At 41.0% G+C, this 21233-nt stretch overlaps 1 protein-coding gene across 5 annotated transcripts in view; it reads left to right on the top strand.

The window, feature by feature from the left end:
• The window catches only part of EXOC6 (exocyst complex component 6), a 123559-nt gene that overhangs the window by 45458 nt on the left and 56868 nt on the right, over positions 1-21233 (top strand). For 3 of the 5 annotated variants that reach the window (XM_084845858.1, XM_084845861.1, XM_084845860.1), the window contains exons 12-17: positions 1516-1587; positions 3406-3503; positions 5016-5121; positions 6167-6276; positions 13441-13552; positions 14398-14532. In XM_084845858.1, coding sequence (XP_084701984.1) covers positions 1516-1587; positions 3406-3503; positions 5016-5121; positions 6167-6276; positions 13441-13552; positions 14398-14532 — 633 coding nt within the window. The remainder of the gene's footprint in view (positions 1-1515; positions 1588-3405; positions 3504-5015; positions 5122-6166; positions 6277-13440; positions 13553-14397; positions 14533-21233) is intronic. The other 2 variants (XM_084845859.1, XM_084845862.1) reach the window with 1 other exon arrangement.

Genomic DNA, 21233 nt, shown 5'->3' with positions numbered 1-21233 from the left:
CCAACACAAGGTACAGACACTCAAGATCCGCATCTAAAGGAACAGGAAGCCTAGAGAGGGAGATCATGTTCCTGTAGACCACAGCAGTGCCCCCTCCCTGACCCTTGAGTTGGTGTTGGTGCTGCACCGAACACCCAGGAGGGCACAGCTAGGAGAGAGTAACCCTTCCTGGTTCCCCTACCCAATTCCCAGTAATACATACCGGGTTGGCCCCCCATCCACAATCAAATCACGGACGAGGGAGATTTTGTTCTGAACCAACCTGGCATTCAGCAGCAATACCACCAGAGCCAAAGGCAAGCTGGTAAGGGAGCCAGGAACCATTTGATTGGAGGAAGAACCAGAAGAGGAGATAGCTGTAAGATATCTAGCCCCCCTTCTCCTCATCTGGCCTGTTAATCCCCTGATGCCATACCTCCCCCTACCTGTGATCACAGTTATGGGGGAACCCCCTTGCTCCCCTGAATTATCCAGGCACATATTAAAAATATTGAAGTATAAAGTAGTATAAAACAATATAAAAGAGAGAGCAAATGAAGTTAGGAAGGAGCCAGTAAAGATCCGCATTTGCTCCTTTGTTCTTGTTCTTTGACACTCCTGCCCTCTGCTGTTGCTATTTGCTGGTTGTAACTATCCCAGAAAGGCAGTGGGGTGTGCTTCTCTGTGCTTCTATCCATTCGCCTCTATTATTTTAAAACAGAACTTGGACTGGCTTAGACCCTCAGCAGAAACCAGAATGTAGTGACTGGGAGCAGGCTATGGGTCTATACACCCTCTCCTTATTCATCTTCGCTGCAGAAGATGTAGTGATGGCCTGTCCACCACCTTGGATGGCTTTACAAAGGGATTAGACAAATCTGAGGAGGATAAGGCTGTCCATGTCTTCTAGTCACAACGGTTATAGATTACCTCCAATACCAGTACACTTCTCAGTACCTGTTGCTGAGGAACACTAGTGGGAGGATGTTGTTGCCCTACTTGTGGGCTTCCCATGGACATCTGGTTGGTGACTGTGGGAACAGAATACTGGACTATATATAGGTCTTTGGTCAGATCCAGCACGGCTATTCTGATGCTATGTTCTCCCTTACATCTTGGCACCTCTTTTGCTAGATGAGAGGTTGAGACAGGAAAGGACCTGATGATCTAGAGACCCTTCCTTGGTCTTCTGCTGCTCTTCTGCATACCGTCTCGAAGCAGAAACAGGATGGCAGAAGACTGTCTAGATTGCTCTTCCAAGGATGCTCTTTTGAATCTTGCAGCTTCTCTCTTCAACCCTCTCCTAAGTCGCCGCACATAGGGAGAGTGGGGAAAAGGTGGAGGATGAGTTTTATTAGAGGACCATGTTAATGGGGCCTGGCTATCTTTTATCTCCACTCAACAGTGGCCCACTCTTAGGATTAGTTGCCATCCAGGGATAAACATCAACTCGATAAGTTTACAGGAACTGAAAATGCAATTACTATTAGTTAAAAATTTTAATTTTAAAATACAATGTGTGATTTCAACTTTCAGTCCTATTGCACTGATCCTGATCTTGTTCTGGAGCTGAAGAATTTGATGGTTGTGTTTGCGGATACCTTGCAGGTTGGTGACTTGTTAGCAGTTGAATTAAAATATTCTGTTTCAGGCATGCCCTTAGATGTCCATTTGTAGCTCTTCTCTTTTTTAGTTCATTTCAGTGTGTTCAAATTCCTATCTCAAGAGCAAAACTATGAAATGCCTACTTCAAGACCAGGTGTACACCGAGATGTCTTAATGTTCATTTAAAAACGTAAAGTGTGAATGCAACAAATATGTATCTGCAGGAACCTATATGATACAGTTTGTTCATCAGGGAGCATGATTGTCTGCAACTTCCCATTGAATGTACTTCTAGTCGGAAACTGAATAATGTGTGAAATGACCCTATGTCATACACTTCACATCTTGGCTTGTGTTCCTTCTCATCACCAAAATACTAGTTTTATTATGTATTCCAAAAATAATATTGGACCAAAGTTAATAATTTAAATAGAAGTGCAATAAGGCATATAGCTCAAATAAAACATTGCCTTTGTTTTGTTTGTCGTAATGCACTGTAACAAGAATAAAGAGAAGAAATTAAGTTTGACAAAATGTGCCTTGTTTTATTTATTATAAAGAAAGGGCATTGAATAAACACATCACACCTAGGTAGCAAAGTTAGTCCATTTATAACACAGGGAAGGTAAAATAATAGATTATCTGAATAAACAGTTTAGGGAGAGAGCAGTTTAATTTGTGGTAATTTATAATGGATCCCTGGACAAAGCAGATCCCTTAGGGCACATCTGCACGACAAGTTAAACCAGTTAAAAACCTTTAATTGTCATGGCTTTTCCGAAAGAACTCTGGGAATTACAGTTTTGAGAATGTATTAAGTGTGTTTTGTGAAGCATCTAGAAAAAGCTATGTGAAGTTTCCTACATTCTATACATGTCTACTGCAAGTAAGTCCTGGTGAGTTTAGTGGGGCTTGCTCCCAGATAAGTGGGGGTACAGGATTGCTGCCCTAGTATTCTTTGTTTGAGAGGTATGGCAGTACCATAGGTTTGAAACTGGTTTACATTTAGATCAGTAATTGCATCACTTAGATTGCATTCTGAAAATCTTGAGATGGCATTCCCACACCCCTACTGTAGGAAGAAGTTAGCAATTAAACGGGAAATATCCTGCACTCAAATAAATGCAGAATATCTCTTCTTCAGTTGTTCATTTCCTTCTATGATGAAGAGTGCAAGGGAGAAGTTGAGAGATGTGCTTATGAGGCTAGGATCTGCATCAGCTTTATGCAAAAGGAGTGAAATGTTGATTATATTGGGGCAGAGAAGGGGGGTGATGCATTTTGCAGCACATGTGTTATGGGGGAGAAAGATGGGTGGAAGAGGAAGCCCTGGTTGATACGTTGGCAGTGGCCACTGACACTGGCCTCTTCCCTCCACCCTCCTTCCATGGACATGTGATCCAGGTGTTCTTCCACCAGCTTGCATGGAGACCCCCACTTACATAATTTCTCTTTCAGTGCATTCAGATATCATGGTGGAATGCTTGGCTCACATGTTCTATGAATGGCATGGTGGAGGAAAGCAGTGCCCCCCCCCCCCCAGCTTTTCCGCTACATGAGTGCCACTGCCAAAGTATGAACCAGATGGGAGAGGGGAAGGGGAGAGAAAAAGAGGGTAGTGGAAGCATGGATCAGGGATATGGCGGGAGAGAGGAAGGAGAGTCTCCAATGGTCCACTGATGGGGAAAGGGGTTGTGCATGTCGGAATTTACTCGCCAAAACAGTGGTTGCAGGCCTCAAGTCTTCAAATATTGTTATACTGCATGCTCATTTGTAGTGATAGCACCTTTAAAATATTATTTTATTATGCCATTTTCTTAGGGCTACGGTTTCCCTGTGAACAGACTATTTGATCTTCTCTTTGAAATAAGAGACCAGTACAATGAGACGCTGCTTAAAAAATGGGCTGTCTTGTTCAGGTTGGTATCGCAAACCAAGAAGTATCTGTTTCAAAGTAATGCTGACCAATTTTGGTTCCTTCTTTGATGGTTTATATTTGAAAATTTCACTTTCCAGTTTTTAAAACAATATTAGTATTCTGAAATGGCAGCGATTTGGAGAATCCCAAAGACATTTAACAATTGTATTATCAACAGAGTCATTGTGGAAATGTATGATGACTTGGCCAGCGCCCTGCCCTGATGAAATACCCTATACTTGTATGTATTCTGTGATCACATTCTGAGCCTGTCCACACATCATGGCAGTCCACTGTGGTTTAATTTACCCATGGGGGCTGTTGTGTTGTGCCAGGTGCCAATGGGCACCAGTTTTGCATGGCAGCTGTGGGTGCCTGACTTGCATGGGTTATTTGAGTGTTGTCTAACCCTCAAACAACCCCTGCTGCCTGGGTTCACACAACGTGACAATCCATGGCAAGCTGGTTGCCCTTGGGCGCCATGCAAAAATGGCACCTGCAGTTGCCTGGCACAATGCGACAGCCCCCATGGGTAAATTAAGCCACGGTGGGCTGTCGTGTTGTGTGAACCAGGTCATTGACCTGTTTGCACTATCACCACAGCTCACTGTGGCTTATTTAAGCCGCGATGAGCCGCAACGCCCACAGGTGCCAGCTTGCCTATTCAAGCCCCAGCCGAGCTTGTCTTGTTGTCCGATCTTGGGCAGCAGGAAGTTGTTTAAGAATTAAACAACCCGTCGTCTGTTGTAGGTATTTTGTAAACAACCCCTGCCGCCCCATTTCGGATGACACAACAAACCATGGCAACCCCCCACTAGGGGCTGAATATTCAAAATGGCCACCCGCGTGCACCACAACTCACTGTGGTGAGCTGCAGTGATCATGTGAACCAACCAATTGTCTTTTGATTTTTGCACTGAACACACAATTCACATCTGTGTGATTTCAACTTTAAAAACAATTAAAGTTCTGGTTCTTGTAGTTGCAAGAATAGAACAGAAAGCATGCATGAAATGTTTGGTGAAGTCTTACAAGATTAGAGCAAGGCAAGGATACAGTGGCCCTGTATAACTTCTTGCATGTCTTAATGACTAGCAGGAACTATTGTAATCATGCAAAATGAACACATACATAAAGAAGCATGAACATTTGCAGATGGGTTTTTGGTTTGTATTACCTATTCTCTACTCTTGCGCATGCCACTCTTGCACACTCAGCCTAACAGTTGATTACTTTTGTGATAGTACTGCCTCTTCTCTGCCTCTTTCCTTCTCTGCATCTCTTCCTATCAGCAACTGACAGCTGTTTCTGTCCCCAAGCTGTGTGTGCTAGCAGTAGAATATACAGTATGTGAGCATTTCATGACACTAGAACTCAGCATGTACTTTACTCTCCCAATTTGATGCAATGGTGCTTTAATGTAGCTGGCTTGTGCCCAAATATGCTTATGTATTGTCGTGTTTATCATATGTTTTAGTATTTATGTTCCCAATTTGCTTGTTGAATTACACAGGGATATTTTTGAAGCAGATAATTACAGTCCAATTCCTGTATCAAATGAAGAGGAGTACAAAATTGTGATTGGCAAATTTCCTTTTCAAGATCCAGAACTTGATAAGGTAAGAAACACATACTATATATTGGTTTTAAACCAACTAAGGAGAGTTAGAAAGATTCAGATCTTTCAAGTCATGGTTTGCGTGCTTCCTCCTCCCCTTCTTCCATCTACAAGGCAAAGAGATTATTAGTTTATTATAGCTTTTGTTAAAAATAAAATAGAACGTGTTTACAGAAAGGTGAAAAAATGAGACCTGGGGATAGCATAGAAGTGTCTCCAGTCTTTTTGTTCGTAGTTAATGGAAACTCATAGGTTGTCAGTGGGTTGGATCCAAATTTCGTCATGCTTAGAGTAGACCCATTCAGATCAATGGGACATAAGTTAATATGACTAAATCTGGGTCCAATTTATAGTGTCTGAAAGCAGCAAGCTACAGTTTGCTCAAACCATAGATTTACCACAAACCAGGATCTATTTTCAATATGTCTCCTCTGTGTAGATGCCGTTTTGGCCCACTGCAGACATAATGCTTGTTAACTAAGGTTTGAGGGATTAGCTGAGGACTGTGCAATCATACTCTCTTCTTCCCAGCCCATCGCCTTTTGTGTGTGAATTTCCTGTTACTGCTGGCCCCTTTGCTATGCTGAGGTGTTAAGTGATGATTTTAATTATCATGCTTCAGTGCTAGCTTTTGGAACATAGTCCTGGTTATTAATTGAGAAAGTAATAGACACTCATAGAATCATGTAATTGGAAAGAACATGGGCAATTTTTTAAAAACCAGGTTACTGATTTTTTCCCCTTTGAACAAATTTTTTACAGTTCAGAACATATGCCTATTCCTTATCATTTGATTGTATCCGTGGAACTAGCTATGGGGAAACTTGAAATATTGTAGCATGTTTTAACAATATGAGGAATTGCCATCAGATTTCAGGTATGGAGAGCCTTTCTCTGTGCAGAGATGAGAATATAGTTGATGACCACAAATACATTCCAGCCAAATATAGATTAACCTGTGAGATCCAGGTCCTCTCACCCAACCTGCTTAGCTTGAATCAGTTTGAAATACAATACAGCATGGCACATACGTTTTGTTTCCACAGCAGTGTTTTCCAAAGAAACTTCCAATGTCTCAATCGGTGCCTCAGATTTATATCCAGGTTAAAGAATTCATTTATGCAAGCCTTAAATTTTCAGAGTCACTTCATCGCAGGTAAGCATTTACAAAAGGTGTGTGTGTGTGTGTGTAGGTTTTAATGCATTCGTTCTGCCTGTGCTTCAAAACAAACAGAGGATGAAGGGCCGTCTCTCGATAGTAGAGCACATGCTTGGCTTTTGAAAGGTCCTAGGTTGAATTCCTGGAATCTTAAGGTAGGGTGGGGAACAATTCCTGTCTGAAACCCTGGAGAGACTCTGCCACTCTGTACAGACCAACTTTTTTGGCTGCAAGGGCTGCAGGGTTGGGGGCTATGTGTGCATACACACACCTCCCAGTGATCTGTATGAGAATCTCTGGGGGAGGGAGTAGAAAGCCTTCTCTCCACCCCCTCCCCCAGTGATCCTGATATAGAGGATCCCTAGGAGATGGAGTGGAGAGTACAGGTGGTGGGGGATTTGGCAGTGGTGATGGAGTCAGAAACACTTGGGAGGGTGCATGCAGCCCGTGGGCTGCAAGTTGTGCAACCCTTGGATATACAGCAGGTGGATCAATGGTCTGACGTGGTGTGGGGCAGCTTCGTATAAATTGTGAATGTGATAAGATGCGATGTATCATGCATCCATACATGACTTCAGTACCACGTAACAAATCTACAACATGGCAGCCTCCATGCGATAACACTAGGGATTGTGTAGGGTCTTTGCATCCAGGCCTGCAGCCTGGTTAGGATCATGTGGAGATTCCAATTTGTATGAACTACCACTCCAACTATCACTCCAGCATTGTATGAACTACCACTCCCAACACATGGCCCCTAGAGTTACATGATCACGAAGTTTTCCCTTCATGTTTGATCCTTATACTTACTCTGGCTACTGCATTAGAAATTGCCTTTCTTTTGTTTCCATATTCTATGACAATTTTTAGAGAAAGTATTACATATCCAAACCCTCCACTTACTTATATTGGTGGAAATATGGCTTTGGTCTTGGATTTGTTGATATTTTTTGTCCCTGCCCTGCTCCCCAGCCATGCAGCATTACATTTTGTTTTTAAAGCCATTCAAAATACTGAGGAATTCACTTTCTAGTAGCAGATGGGCTTTCAGTACAAAGAAAGCTTTAAACAATTGTATTCAAAGCTTTCCATTTTAGCCAGTCTCAAAAAATTGCTTGGTTTTAATTGGATGAAATGCGTAGTTCCGTTTTGCTTGCTGAAATCTGGAAGCTATTTCCAGTTTGTCATCAAGCTCCGTGCACTGTTGACAACTGTAAATTACTCTCCCTTCACACATACTGAACTAATAAAGCTTCTTGGTATACATTTCAAAACAAGAACTATTTAATCATGTAAATTAGTCTTTCCCAATTACACTATTTAGCAAACATTGTACAAATTACACAAATGCATATATTACATTTTGTCAAATTACTAACAAAATGTTAGCTTGACTGAAGTCTTATCCTCTTACTAAATGAATGATCTTCTGCTTGGTTATTCAGAAAAGGATAGAAAATGAAAATAAATGAATAAAAATAAATCACAATAGGCATATGTAACCTTTGTATCTATATCTTGAATATTATGTGTAGGTATGATCAGCCTGCCCCCAGAAGGAAGCAGCATCAATGAACACTAATTTATGATTAAGAGAACTTAATATTAACATTGTCACACTCATTTATGACTTGAATACTGTAAAGTAATGTCATCCCCAAATGTTACAAATTCCCATATACCACAGATGTTTGTGAAGTGTTATATGCCTAACAGTGAAATCATATCCTTGGCTTATACTTGTTGGGCAGGGATAGGATTGCTACTAAATCCCTTATATTGGTTGTAACTCCATGTTATGCCAATGTAGTGATGTTGTTTCACTGTTGTAACATTAAGAGTGTTGCAAGTACTATGCTGGAGTAACTACAGTGACATAATGGAGAAAAACGAATAGAGATAGCAGCTTAGTGTGGAAGATTTGGAAGAGTGGCCTGTTTAGTTGGAATCCTATCCTTCCCAAGGCTAGGTCTTACCTCCCCTACTGGTGTAAAGGTATGTGAACAAAATAGCTGTCAGAATTAAACGTACACCAATAGGAGTCAATGGAATGGCTGACAGTAGGATGACTCCATCTTGGAGGATAGGAGTCTGACTAATTCAAGAACCAGTCATGGCATACCATCAGTTCCTCTTGTCCATAGAATAATGAACACACAGGAAGTCACCCTAACTATTGCATTGTGCTGCCTCATGTGTAAATATGTGGTTCTTCCCAAGCCTTTTTGCCTGGGAGCCCATAGTCTGTGATCAACCTAATAGTATTTGTAGGGTAAGGGTTGTGCTCTACCACTGAGTTATGGCCCTTTTAGTCCTGGTCTTTACAGCTGGGATGCCTGGAATGGAATTGTGTGTATCATGGGCTAGGACCTGGAAGGCTACATGGTCTGCTGTTTGGTTATCTCTAAAGCTGGAGTCCCCCTTCATGGATCACTGCCTTGTTGTGGCGAAGGGGCTTGCAGCCAAAGATGGAGAAGCTCTATACAGTCAGTAAAAACAAGACCTGGAGCTGACTGTGGCTCAGATCATGAGTTTCTTATTGCAAAATTTCGGCTTACATTGAAGAACGTCGGGAAAACCACTAAACCGTTCAGGTATGACCTAAATCATATCCCTGATGAATATACAGTGGAGGTGAGGAATAGATTTCAGGGATTAGACCTGATAGACAGAGTGCCTGAGGAACTATGGACGGAGGTCTGTAACATTGTTCAGGAGGCAGCAACTCAATCCATCCCAAAGAAAAAGAAATGCAAGAAAGCAAAGTGGCTGTCTGATGAGGCTTTACAAGTAGCTGAGGAGAGAAGGGAAGCAAAAAGCAAGGGAGAAAGGGGAAGATATATCCAACTGAATGCAGAGTTCCAGAGAATAGCAAGGAGAGACAAGAAGGCCTTCTTAAATGAACAATGCAAAGAAATCGAGGAAAACAACAGAATGGGAAAGACTAGAGATCTCTTCAAGAACATTGGAGATCTCAAGGGAACGTTTTGTGCAAAGACGGCCATGATAAAGGACAAAGAAGGCAGGGACCTAACAGAAGCAGATGAGATAAGAAGAGGTGGAAAGAATACACGGAAGAGCTATACAGGAAAGATCTTAATGTCCCTGATAGCCATGATAGTGCGGTCACTGAACTTGAGCCGGACATCCTCGAGAGCAAAGTCAAGTGGGCCTTAGGAAGTATTACTAACAACAAAGCTAGTGGAGATGACAGTCTTCCAGCTGAGCTATTTAAAATCCTAAAAGATGATGCTGTTAAAGTGCTGCACTCAATATGCCAACACATTTGGAACACTCAACAGTGGCCACAAGACTGGAAAAGGTCAGTTTACATTCCAATTCCAAAGAAGGGCAACGCCAAAGGGTGTTCAAACTACCATACAATTGTGCTCATTTCACATGCCAGCAAGGTTATGCTCGAAATCCTACAAGCTAGGCTTCAGCAGTATGTGAACTGAGAATTACCGGAAGTACAAGCTGGGTTTCCAAGAGGCAGAGGAACTAGAGATCAAATCGCCAACATTCGCTGGATCATGGAGAAAGCAAGAGAATTCCAGAAAAACATCTATTTCTGCTTCATTGACTAAGCTAAAGGCTTTGATTTGCCACAAACTGTGGCAAATTCTGAAAGAGATGGAAGTACCAGACCACCTTACCTCTCTCCTGAGAAACCTGTACGAGGGACAAGAAGCAACAGTAAGAACCGGAAATGGAACAACCAATTGGTTCAAATTTGGGAAAGGAGTACGACAAGGCTGTATATTGTCGCCCTGCTTATTTAACTTATATGCAGAGTACATCATGAGAAACGCCGTGTTGGATGAATCACAGGTTGGAATTAAGATTGCCGGGAGAATTCTCAACAACCTCAGATAAGCAGACGATACCACCCTAATGGCAGAAAGCAAAGAGGATCTCAAGAGCCTCTTGTGGAGGGTGAAAGTGGAGAGTGCAAAAGCTGGTTTGAAACTCAGCATTAAAAAAACGAAGATCATGGCATCTGGCCCCATCACTTCCTGGCATATAGAAGGGGAAGAAATGGAAGCAGTGACAGATTTTACTTTCTTGGGCTCCAAGATCACCACAAGACAGTGACTGTAGCCATGAAATTAAAAGACGCTTGCTCCTTGGGAGGAAAGCTATGACAAACAAGAAGCAGAGACATCACCTTGCTGACAAAGGTTCGTATAATCAAAGCTATGGTTTTCCCAGTAGTAACGTATGGCTGTGAGAGCTGGACTTTAAGGAAGACTGAGCGCTGAAGAATTGATGCTTTCCAACTGTGGTGCTGGAGAAGACTGTTACGAGTCCCCTGGACTGCAAGGAGGTCCAATCAGTCAATCCTAAAGGAAATCAACCCTGAGTGCTCATTGGAAGGACAGATACTGAAGCTGAAGCTCCAATATTTTGGCCACCTAATGCGAAGAGAAAACTCTCTGGAAAAGACCCTGATGCTGGGAAAGATTGAAGGCAAAAGGAGAAGGGGATGGCAGAGGATGAGATAGCTAGATAGCATCACCGATGCAATGAATATGAACTTGAGCACACTCCGGGAGAGAGCAGAGGATAGGAGGCCTGGCGTGCTATGGTCCATGGGGTCACGAAGAGTCGGATACAACTTAATGACTGAACAACAACAACAACAAAGCTGGAGTCCTGGGTTCTAGTGTTGTTGTCTCCTTTTTCCCCCATTTGAAGTTTATTGGTGCTGGCAGAGCTTGCAAAATATAGGCTTTGCTATGTAGAGGTCACTTAATATCTTCCAGTAGTGGGATTCAACCCAACATCTCCTGTATTACACTGCATTGCTATTTTCTACAGAACTACCAGACAGAACTACCAGACAGCTTGCTCTTTGTACATTAGGGAATTCCCAACATCCTCAACTTTGTGGGTGCGCGCGCGCAAGCCCCCCTCCTTTTTTGAATACCTTCCGAGAACAACCAGTCAGATAAAGTGTTATCTCTTTCTGGTTGAAAAAGTCCATTTAGATATTGGCTGGAAATATTGAAGTGAAGCAGAAACATTAATATGCACTTTAACTACTACTATAATTTTTGCCAGAGTCTGAGAGATGACAGTGATGATCATGTCCTGGAGGTAGGGATGGGGGCAAAATTAGTTCAGTTCACATTTTAATATTAACCAACGTAAGTTGTATTTCCCAAACTAGTACACAAACCAGAATGCAAATTTCCTTTGGTTGTTGCACTTCTCCAAATTTTGCAATGTGGTTCTCTGATTAAAACATGCATACGTTAGAGGAAGTTGTGATAAAAAATGTATACATGATGGCAAATGGCATTCAAAAAGGCATGCATTTGTGGAAAGTGCTTGCAAAAAATGCATATATGAGGGGAAATGCTGTACAAAAATGCATACAAATTTTTGTGTGCTCCAAAATGTAAGCAAATTTTTGTGCACCCCATTTTTGTGTGGACTTTTAAAAAAGCATTCACAAACTGCTGTGGAAACAGGACAGAAGAAGCTTGTGCATGGAAAAATGTGAAAGTTATTGAAGCCAAAATAGACAGATTTGTGCATCCCTACCTGGAGCAACATCTGAAGAGCTATGTGTGAACTATGCATTCAACTTCAAGAAAGTAGTAGGCATGTAAATACATGTAAATAGATCCTCGGATAATTGGTTTGTAACTCTGTAAGTGTAGCCCTCTGGTGGCTGCAAGCAGCGGAGTGCTCTTTGTCCCAGATAGTCGCCCTGGGAGTCTAAGCCAAGAGCTAGACAGCAAACAAAGAACCCTGCATTAGTCACCTCAGAGTTGAGATGCTGAGTGCCCTAATGCCCACCAGCTGTGAACTGAGAAAAAACACCAGTGCAGGCGTTTTACTTTCTATCCTCAATCCCCTCCAACTATTCAACAATGAGTTCAGTTAACTCTGCATAATCTTGAACCCTCCCCCCAACCTCCTCCCGGCCATTAGGTAAATTTTGTTGTTTTAGCTCTGGCAGGAGAGTTTGCATTCTTGGATTTTATCTCATGTAAAAAATATTCTACCTTGTGGGAAGGTGTCATGAATTTCATCAGTAGATAGATAGATGGTTGTCTGGTGACCGTGAAAAGATACCACCCACTAGAGAGCACACTAGAGAAACAGGCCCCCTCAGAACTTCCAAGAGTGCAATGTACAATTCTGAAACTGCAAAGGTACAACCTGCCAGTCAACACAAACATGGAAAAGAGATGTACTTTGTTTGTATGTGCATTTGGGGTTGTAAGGTTGTATGTGCATTTGATGAACATTTAGATTATATATTAAAAGGATGGGAGTGTTCTACTGAGAACTTACATAATATGTTCAATAGAAATTATGAACCCTTTCCTAATATTTAATTAATTTATCATTGGACAGTGCTAAACTCTATTATCCATGTGCAAGGTAAATTCCATTGAATATTAACTCATGTTAAAACACTAGAATATGAAAATGTATCTTATGTTCCTTTTATTTTGAAATCAGTCTTTTGAAAACTGCTGGTTGACAATGGAATTGTGCTAAAGGGCTCCTGCCATTATTAAAAACCATCCTGGGCTGTTATGGGTGTTGAATTTCCTTCAGCCCAAGGGCTGATTTCCATTTTGAAGAAGCTCTCAGAGGTTGCATTCAGTGGTGGGCAAGTCCTAAGGTAAAAGAGGGTGGGATCAAAATCTCAAAATTACCACCTTATTTTAGCTTAAAGGTTTTACTGCCAGTAACGAAGCATTAGTAAAAGCATTTCAATCGTGCACAAAACTGCACAAAAGCCAGGAAACCACCAAATGATTGGTGTTCAGAGAAAGGGGTGGGGCCAGGGAAAGGAAATGTCTGGGGTTCTGCGCACCTGCTTTAAGACTTCCATCTTTATACTAGTGTCTCCAAATGTGTGTTTTGTAGTATGGGTTGTGTGTGTTCTTGTGTCACAGTGAAGATTCACAGGTATCTGACAGGCTTCTGGAGTTTGCTCAATGAGTATTTACTGTAATGAAGCAGGCAAACATGTAATTTTCCTTCTCTGACACCAGTGTACAACAATGTACAGAGTGTTCTCTTCAAAGTAGCAGGGGGGCAGCGGGGAGGAAGAGTAAAAAACTACACAATTATTTAAAGATTTTGTGGCTGATTTAATAATTTGTTTTCAGAGTCTTAAACTTTGTTTTTCAGTTCAACAGAGATAGATGATATGCTAAGAAAATCTACAAATTTGCTGCTGACTAGAACTTTAAGCAGTTGTTTACAAAACCTCATCAAAAAGCCTCACATAGGTTTGACAGAGGTAATGTAGTGTTCTGTATGCTATCGTGTGTCATTCACTGGTTTTCAACTGTGTTTCTAGGAGCTGTGCAGCTCCTCCAGAAGCTTCTCCATGAGAAGGTCAGGAATGGCGGACAGGATTCCCGGACAGGCAACACGTCCACCATTATTACTTTTCTTTGCCTATAATGTGTATATAACGGGGAGTTTGGGGTACATTCTAGAGTGCAAATTGAATTTACACAGGGCGATGGCAATGCTTAACAGGCCCAGTAAGTTACCACTACCCCAACATGAACTGTGATAAGCATTTCTGTTGCAGGGGTTCCTCAGCTAGGGATTCCACAGTAGATAAATAAATGTGGAAAAGGTACCCTGTAGCTAGAAAATGTACTCATTGGGCCTGTTCACACGTGCCAGTCGCGTGCTGGGGTGGGCGGGTTGCATAATTACCCTAACTGGTGTGGCTTGCCATGTTGTGCGAACCCAGCGAGGGTGCCTTGTTGTCACCCCAGAACAGCCCATGTGTTCTGAGTAGCTTGTTAACCATGACAACAAGCCACCATCACCGGGTTTGCATGATACAGCAAGCCACACTGGCAAGGGTAGTTATATCAATCCCTCCAGCACACGACCAGCATGTGCGGCAGGGGAAATAAGCCACCGTGGCTTATTTCCCTCCACCTTGATCATGCAAACCTGGTCATTGTAGTAATCTGTTAAACTATGTAGCTTTTGCATATGTTAGTATTGCTAATAAGCATATCATGAACAATCTGTCTTTGAAACAGTCGAGTCTATTTTGTTACAGTCAAAGCAAATTCAACTGTATATCAAAAGTTGTTCCTGTTTTTCTTGTGTTTAAAGCTGGTGCAAATTATCATAAACACAACGCATTTGGAACAAGCATGTAAATATCTTGAGGACTTCATAACAAATATTACAAATATTTCCCAAGAGACTCTTCACACGGCAAGACTCTATGGTCTTTCGACATTTAAGGTATTTGTGATGTTACTATTTTTAAATACACTGGTCTCCATCTAGGTATCCCAGTTCTTCTTTTCTAGATATATCTCGCTTTCATCTTATGTCTTGGGATGCAAGTTCTGAATAGATCGTGTAACTGCACTAAAACAGCATGAAATGCTACTCAGTCTTCATTGGGAGAGTTTCAAACAGGGGAAACAAACTGTGTGCAAAAGAATATTGGGTACATTAGCTTAGCAGTAAAGTAGATGAAATAAACCAAGATACGTGATGAGTTAATTATTATTATGGTATAGATGTTATCACTTTCAGAATGTTGGCTTAATTTAAATTGCATAACCACATTAAAGTTAATCCATGGTGAGCTGTGTACCACATCGATACTGATGGGGTCATATTTGGGAGAAGGCAAAACTAGAATATGTTTGTGCCCAACATCTTCAGTTACACCTACACATTTCTCAAACTTGATCATACATGTTGGTGGTTATCTAAGATTGTTTTTATTAGCAAAGGTATTGTGAAGTTTCCAAATGAAAGAATGTTTGTTGTTGTTGTTAAGTTGGGTTGCTGGACTATAGTCTTTAAGCCCGTGTAAGGCCTGGCTAGGATTATAGCACAGACATTGTGTGCCTTGCATCAGCAGTCAGTTTCCAAAGCAGTTTGCCATGTAGCATGGGGATCTGTTTGGATAAAAACTTATCGATATAGCCTTCATGCTTATGCAACTAGTTGTATGGTCCTTTGGATCCTAGATATAGTATTTCCAAGAGGCAAAGAACTCTTAATATTTTAAATAACTTTCATGCAGTGATGACAATGCAAACCATACCCTGGATCATAGTTTTTTAATTTCTTCTTACAAGTTTGAAATGTTTTCTAACAAGTAAAAAACATATCAAAACAGGCATAAATGAGTTCCATAATAGATATATCTTGAGTTTCAAATAATTACCTTATTGTGTATGCACCCAAACAGGACAGGATTTCACAGACGATCAAACTAAACAGGATTATTCATACAGAGCCTAGTTCTGTTGTCAGTATTTTTATTTTGTAACTAAATCTAAAACGAAGCCTATCAAATTCCAGCATTAATCTTTGCCATCAGGGTTAAAGGGGGGCATAGGAAGAACAAAGGAATGCTCCACAGATTTAACACTATTCTCCAGTATTTTCAGCCTTGGGAACACTTAATGCTACTATTTGAGTATTTATGTCATTGTGAATTTTATAACTAGGGAAAATGGGAATGCTAAAAAGCAAACCTGCATGTTGATGCCCATTTTCCTTGTGTGCAGGATCTGCCTACTGCAATCGCTGTAATTGGCTTTAAGAACATTCAAATAAAAGTGATCACTCAATATTTCCATCTAGCTTTGCTCTTTTTGCAGAACTGTATTTAAAATTTAAGATGGCTCAATTTGAGCAAATGAATATCGCAGGAACTTTGAAGTCAACGAGCCACAAAACTTTGGGAAAGTTCACCTCTCAGAGTTCCTTGTACTGAGCAAAATTGATACATTCACCATTACGTCTGTACAGCTTTATTGGGTATGGGTTTTTGTAGTACTTGTTTGGCCCTTTAGCCTTAAACCCCAAGGCCCACAAACAAGTAGGGACCTGCTGCTGTAGGTAAATGGGTACCAGCATGACACCTGGCATAAGAACAGACCGCACTTTACCACCTCTGGTCCCACAGATGCCCATATCTGCAGAGTAGACATGAAGGAGACCAATACAGACTGAAATGCCAGTGCTGTGTTGCTTATAGCAATCAGGTATGGACAAGAGTACAATCATCCTGTTTCTCTTTTCCTGAGAAATGTGTTAAGTCACAGTCACTTTCACCATCGTTTTGCCAGAGAAGAATTTGTTGCCTTCTAGGACTATATTTATACAATACCTTAAATGTCAGTGTATGCCTTGCATTTTTAGTGTGCATGCAAATTATGTTGTGTGTGCATAACACATGTACACTTCTGTGTGTATAATAGAGGGGTGTGTGCCAGGGATTTGGTAGTTTTGGCTGTATGGCTTCCCACTCTTTGTACATGTAGTGATAAAACAGAATTCACTTCATTGAAACAGATGAAGCAGCCCTGTGTAGGCACTGAGGCTGTTCACACAACACACTAACCCACCTGGAGAACCCATGATTTGTTGTCGCGTTGTTTGGGGTGGATAATCAGCCACACTGCATGGTTAACAAGCCATCCTATGGAAAATGTCCTGGATTCAGACAACACACTAACCCATAGTTCAACAACAACCCACACTCAACCACTGAGTGTGAGTTAGTGAGTTGTGTGAACAGTGCATATGTGTCCATCTCTTCAATCTCTTGAGGCATTTCAAAATGGACTGCCTTCCAATTATGGCATTATAATATTTTTCTCTCTCTCTTAATTAGGAAGAAAGTAGTTAGATCCTCAAAATTCTCCTGCTTACTGTGGCTGCATAATGCAAATATTTTGATCTCCATCTAAGTAGAAATCTGCCTTGTGCTGGTAGAGATCTCTTTATCCTTACAGAAAAATAGTGGTGGTCTGAACAACTACACGTCTCCATCACCTCATTCCCTCCCAACCCCAATATGGAAAAGGTTACACATATGGTTACACATATAGGCTTTCGTCCTTCCATATGGGAATATCTCTAGCAACAGAGGACTGAATGCAGATTCAGGCCCTGGACCTGGATGGGGGAATAGTAAAATTGTGTCAGCTGACAGGAAACAAGCCGAGTTCATTCCGCCCAATCGCCAACACAAGGAGCTGTCAGGCAAGACAACTTTAGGAGGCTGTTGGGTTCTTCTTTTTTTAGATCCCTGAAAAATAATTGCTTAGGTATGGAGGTCTGGCCCCTTTGCTGCTGAAAAGATAATGAAACATGTCCTCAGAATCATTCCTCCCTCCCATGGATCTTTTTTGTTTAGGGTTCATAGCAAGCAGAAGAAAGAAAGCTGGCAAAAGAATAAAGAGTCCTTAGCTCTCCCTTCCCATTCTCCCAAAATTCTTTGTGGGTTTTCACCACTTTACTCAAACAATTTTTATGGCTCCCAATGTGTCATGTATAATGTTAATTTTAGGACTAGCAAATGCAACAAGCTGTTGATGGTGGGTGTGGGTGGGAACCTGTTGACAGTCCTATTTATCCTTGTCCTTACCTATTCAAAGTCCTATATTCCACAGTTCTGGCTGTTTTGGAAAGTATTGGTCTAGTTCAGGCTTCCTTCAACCTGACATCCTCCAGATGTGTCAGAAATCAACTCCCATCACCCCCAGCATGCATGGAATGTAGTGCTGGCTGGCAATGATGGGAATTGTAGACCAACACATCTGGGGGGGGGGCACTGAGTTGGAGAAGGCTGCTCTAGATGTTGTGTTACCCTGCTGTAGAATTTGGTTAAATGGAACTGTGGAGACAAAAGCCCAAATGTTCTTTTGATAAATGAAAGGAACAATTATTATAAGATGAAACCCTTAGTAGCAATTGCTTTCCCCCCTTCTTCAAATAAAAAGCACTTCAATTATTTGTTCTTTGTTCCTTAAAGATTTTCATCCACTACTTACATGCATGCAGCTTCTTGAGTCTAGTGTAATAAGGAAAATACTATCCAGTTTTCTATGCATTGGCTTAGCTTTTTTCTTTCTGGATTTAAACAGAAATATTTACGAGGCTATATCGGGCTCTATACACATTATCTAATTGTCAGTTGGGTCATGCTGTGACTGTCATTTGTAGTATCTAAGCTCCTGGAAAAAAAATCCAAAATTAATTGCAAACAAAGCCAGTCAGATTATAAGGGCATGTAGATTCTTCCCTCCTCCTGCTCTCTCTATTACTTAAACTTATTATTTTTACCCCAGAGAATCACACAAGTGCATATGCTTCATTTGTGATGGAAAATCCTTTTTTTATTAATCTTTATGTACCTTTTTATGGAAAGCTGAATACATTTCATCAGTCTAGCTATCCTGCAGTTCAGTGTTCTCTGCTATTGTAACTGCTTCTCCTGGAGGCAAATTATATCAGTCTTATTCAGGCTGCAATCCTGTATATACTTACATGGGAGAAAGTCCCATTGAACTTAGTAGGACTTACTTCTAAGTAGACAATCAAAGGGTTGCACTGTCAGTATGTTTAAAACAACAGAATTCTCTCCTGCTATTCCATTTTTAATGATACTGCCTTATGCATAATACTGTTCTCTCGCTTATTACACCAGAAGATTCACAGACTTTAGTGTTACTTGCTTTCATTGTCTAAATTATTAGAGAACTGTATTTAAAAAATACTAGACATCATACCTAAATATAACAATCCAGGTTAATTACCAAAATATAGCCTTAAATATTATCAAGAAGAATGGGCGGCTGTATGTCATCTAGCACTTCGTCATTCTAAAACATTACAAATATTCGACTTTTCCGTAGAATGATTATCCACCTTCCTGCCTTATCTAACTCTCACAAACTTTGCCTATATGTCTAGATTCCCTAGTTATATCCAGACTGTCATGCACTCTACATGGGGCTGTCTTTGACTACTGTCACGCACTCTGTATGGGGCTGTCTTTGATGACAACTCAGAAACTTCAGCTGGTACAGAATGTAGCTGCTCATGTCCTTGTTGGAGGTAGACTGTTGGATCATATTACACCAATTCTGTACCAGCTGCACTAGTTGCCAATGTGTTTCTGGGCCCAACTCAAAGTGCTGGTGTTAACCTCTAAAACCCTAAAAATAATTGGGTCCAGGTTATTTGAAGGACTGCCTACACCCATATGAGCCTGCCTGTGCTTTAAGATCATCTTCAGAGATCCTTCTTACTGGTCCACTATTAAGATCAGTAAGGTCGGCTGGCACTAGAGAGGGCCTTCTCGGTTTTGGCCATTGTATAGAATTCCCTTCCAAGAGATATATGGCTGGCTTCATATGTGGCTGCTTTTAAAGGGCCTTTAAAAATATACTTGTTCTCGCTGGCTTTTAACTGAGAAGGTTTATGATACTTGTTATTTTTAGATATTTGAAACTGTATTTTATTTTAACTGGCTTATTTTAAAATTATTTACATTTACAGCGCTTTTATAATTTGATACCAAATGTTACTGTCTTATAGTATAAGACTGGGATATATTGCCTTGGGAAGACCATAGTCTTGAAAGGCAGCTAAGAAAGATATTAAATAAATAAAATGTCACAATTTATAGTACATGACATGTAATGTATAGCATACTCTTAGACTGTAGTCCTACATTCATGTGGAAGTAAGTCCCACTGAGTTAAAAAGGACTTACTATGTATGGGATTGTGCTGTTAGCTGTCTAGCCACCAGCAGTGGGGGATTTATCTTTTTTTTTTTCCATATATGGCACTTAGCCATCCTAACTTAAAAGATGAGTGACCGTTTCCATAGCCTTAGATAAAACCTTAGGATGTAAATAGTGGAATGATATAGCCACTAATTTTTATGTTTGAGTCTAGAATTAGTTTCCAGAATGCTTTGAATTTTGGGTATTTCCCATATATGAAAGATAACAGCTTCAAAGTTTCCACACCTCCAGCAGACATCATTAACTCCGCTATACATCCAAGATACTAGATGAAATCAATTACCATCTGAATATAAATTTATTGAAAGCTCTTAAAGATCATATAATACGTTCTGTTAGAGAAATGTTCATCCACCAGCTCATTGTTTGTTTCCCTTGGATCATGTTGTTGTTCAGTCGTTAAGTCGTGTCCAACTCTTCGTGACCCCATGGATCATAGTATGCCAGGCCTTCCTGTCCTCCACTCTCTCCCGGAGTGTGCTCAAGTTCATATTCATTGCATCGGTGATGCTATCTAGCCATCTCATCCTCTGCCGTCCCCTTCTCCTTTTGCCTTCAATCTTTCCCAGCATCAGGGTCTTTTCCAGGGACTTTCTCTTCGCATTAGGTGGCCAAAATATTTGAGCTTCAGCTTCAGTATCTGTCCTTCCAATGAGCACTCAGGGTTGATTTCCTTTAGGATTGACTGATTTGACCTCCTTGCAGTCCAGGGGACTCGTAAGAGTCTTCTCCAGCACCACAGTTCGAAAGCATCAATTCTTCGGCGCTCAGCCTTCCTTATAGTCCATCTCTCACAGCCATACATTACTACTGGGAAAACCATAGCTTTGATTATATGAACCTTTGTCAGCAAGGTGATGTCTCTGCTTCTTACTATGCTGTCTAGATATCTTGACTAAAGAAGCATTCAAATGTTGTAAGCTTCATCAGAAAACATTGATCTGTTATCAGTAACCATAAGCAATAAAAACAAGCATTCTTCCAAAACCACAATATGGTAACCAAATCAATAATATTGAATAGGAAACGTATTGGCCTGGTTTGCATGTAACAACTATCTAGAGTATGGATTATTGAAGCCTGGGTTGTTACGTGTGAACCCGGAATTATGAATTAACTTTGAGTCGTTAACCACAAACAGCTCAGGAAGAGAACCCATGGTTTGTTGTTGGGTTGTGAACTCTGGGTTGTTTTAACTATGGGTGGTTGTTACATATGAACAAACTCATGGATTGTTCATGGGTTGTTTTGCAGTCCACATAGGTGGCGGGCAAGAGTGGTAAAAAGAAAAATCTGGCCGCTCTACATGTTGGTACTACAGCATTGCAGAAGTATTTCAGATATAGGGAAGAAGCAGGTGAAGGAAGGAGGAATC

The sequence above is a fragment of the Heloderma suspectum genome, chromosome 3 (assembly GCF_057233095.1).
Source record: "Heloderma suspectum isolate Gila_16-S chromosome 3, 16-S_ref, whole genome shotgun sequence".
NCBI lineage: Eukaryota > Metazoa > Chordata > Lepidosauria > Squamata > Helodermatidae > Heloderma > Heloderma suspectum.
Note: the sequence above shows the minus strand (reverse complement) of the source record. Positions and strands in the feature narration are given on the sequence as shown.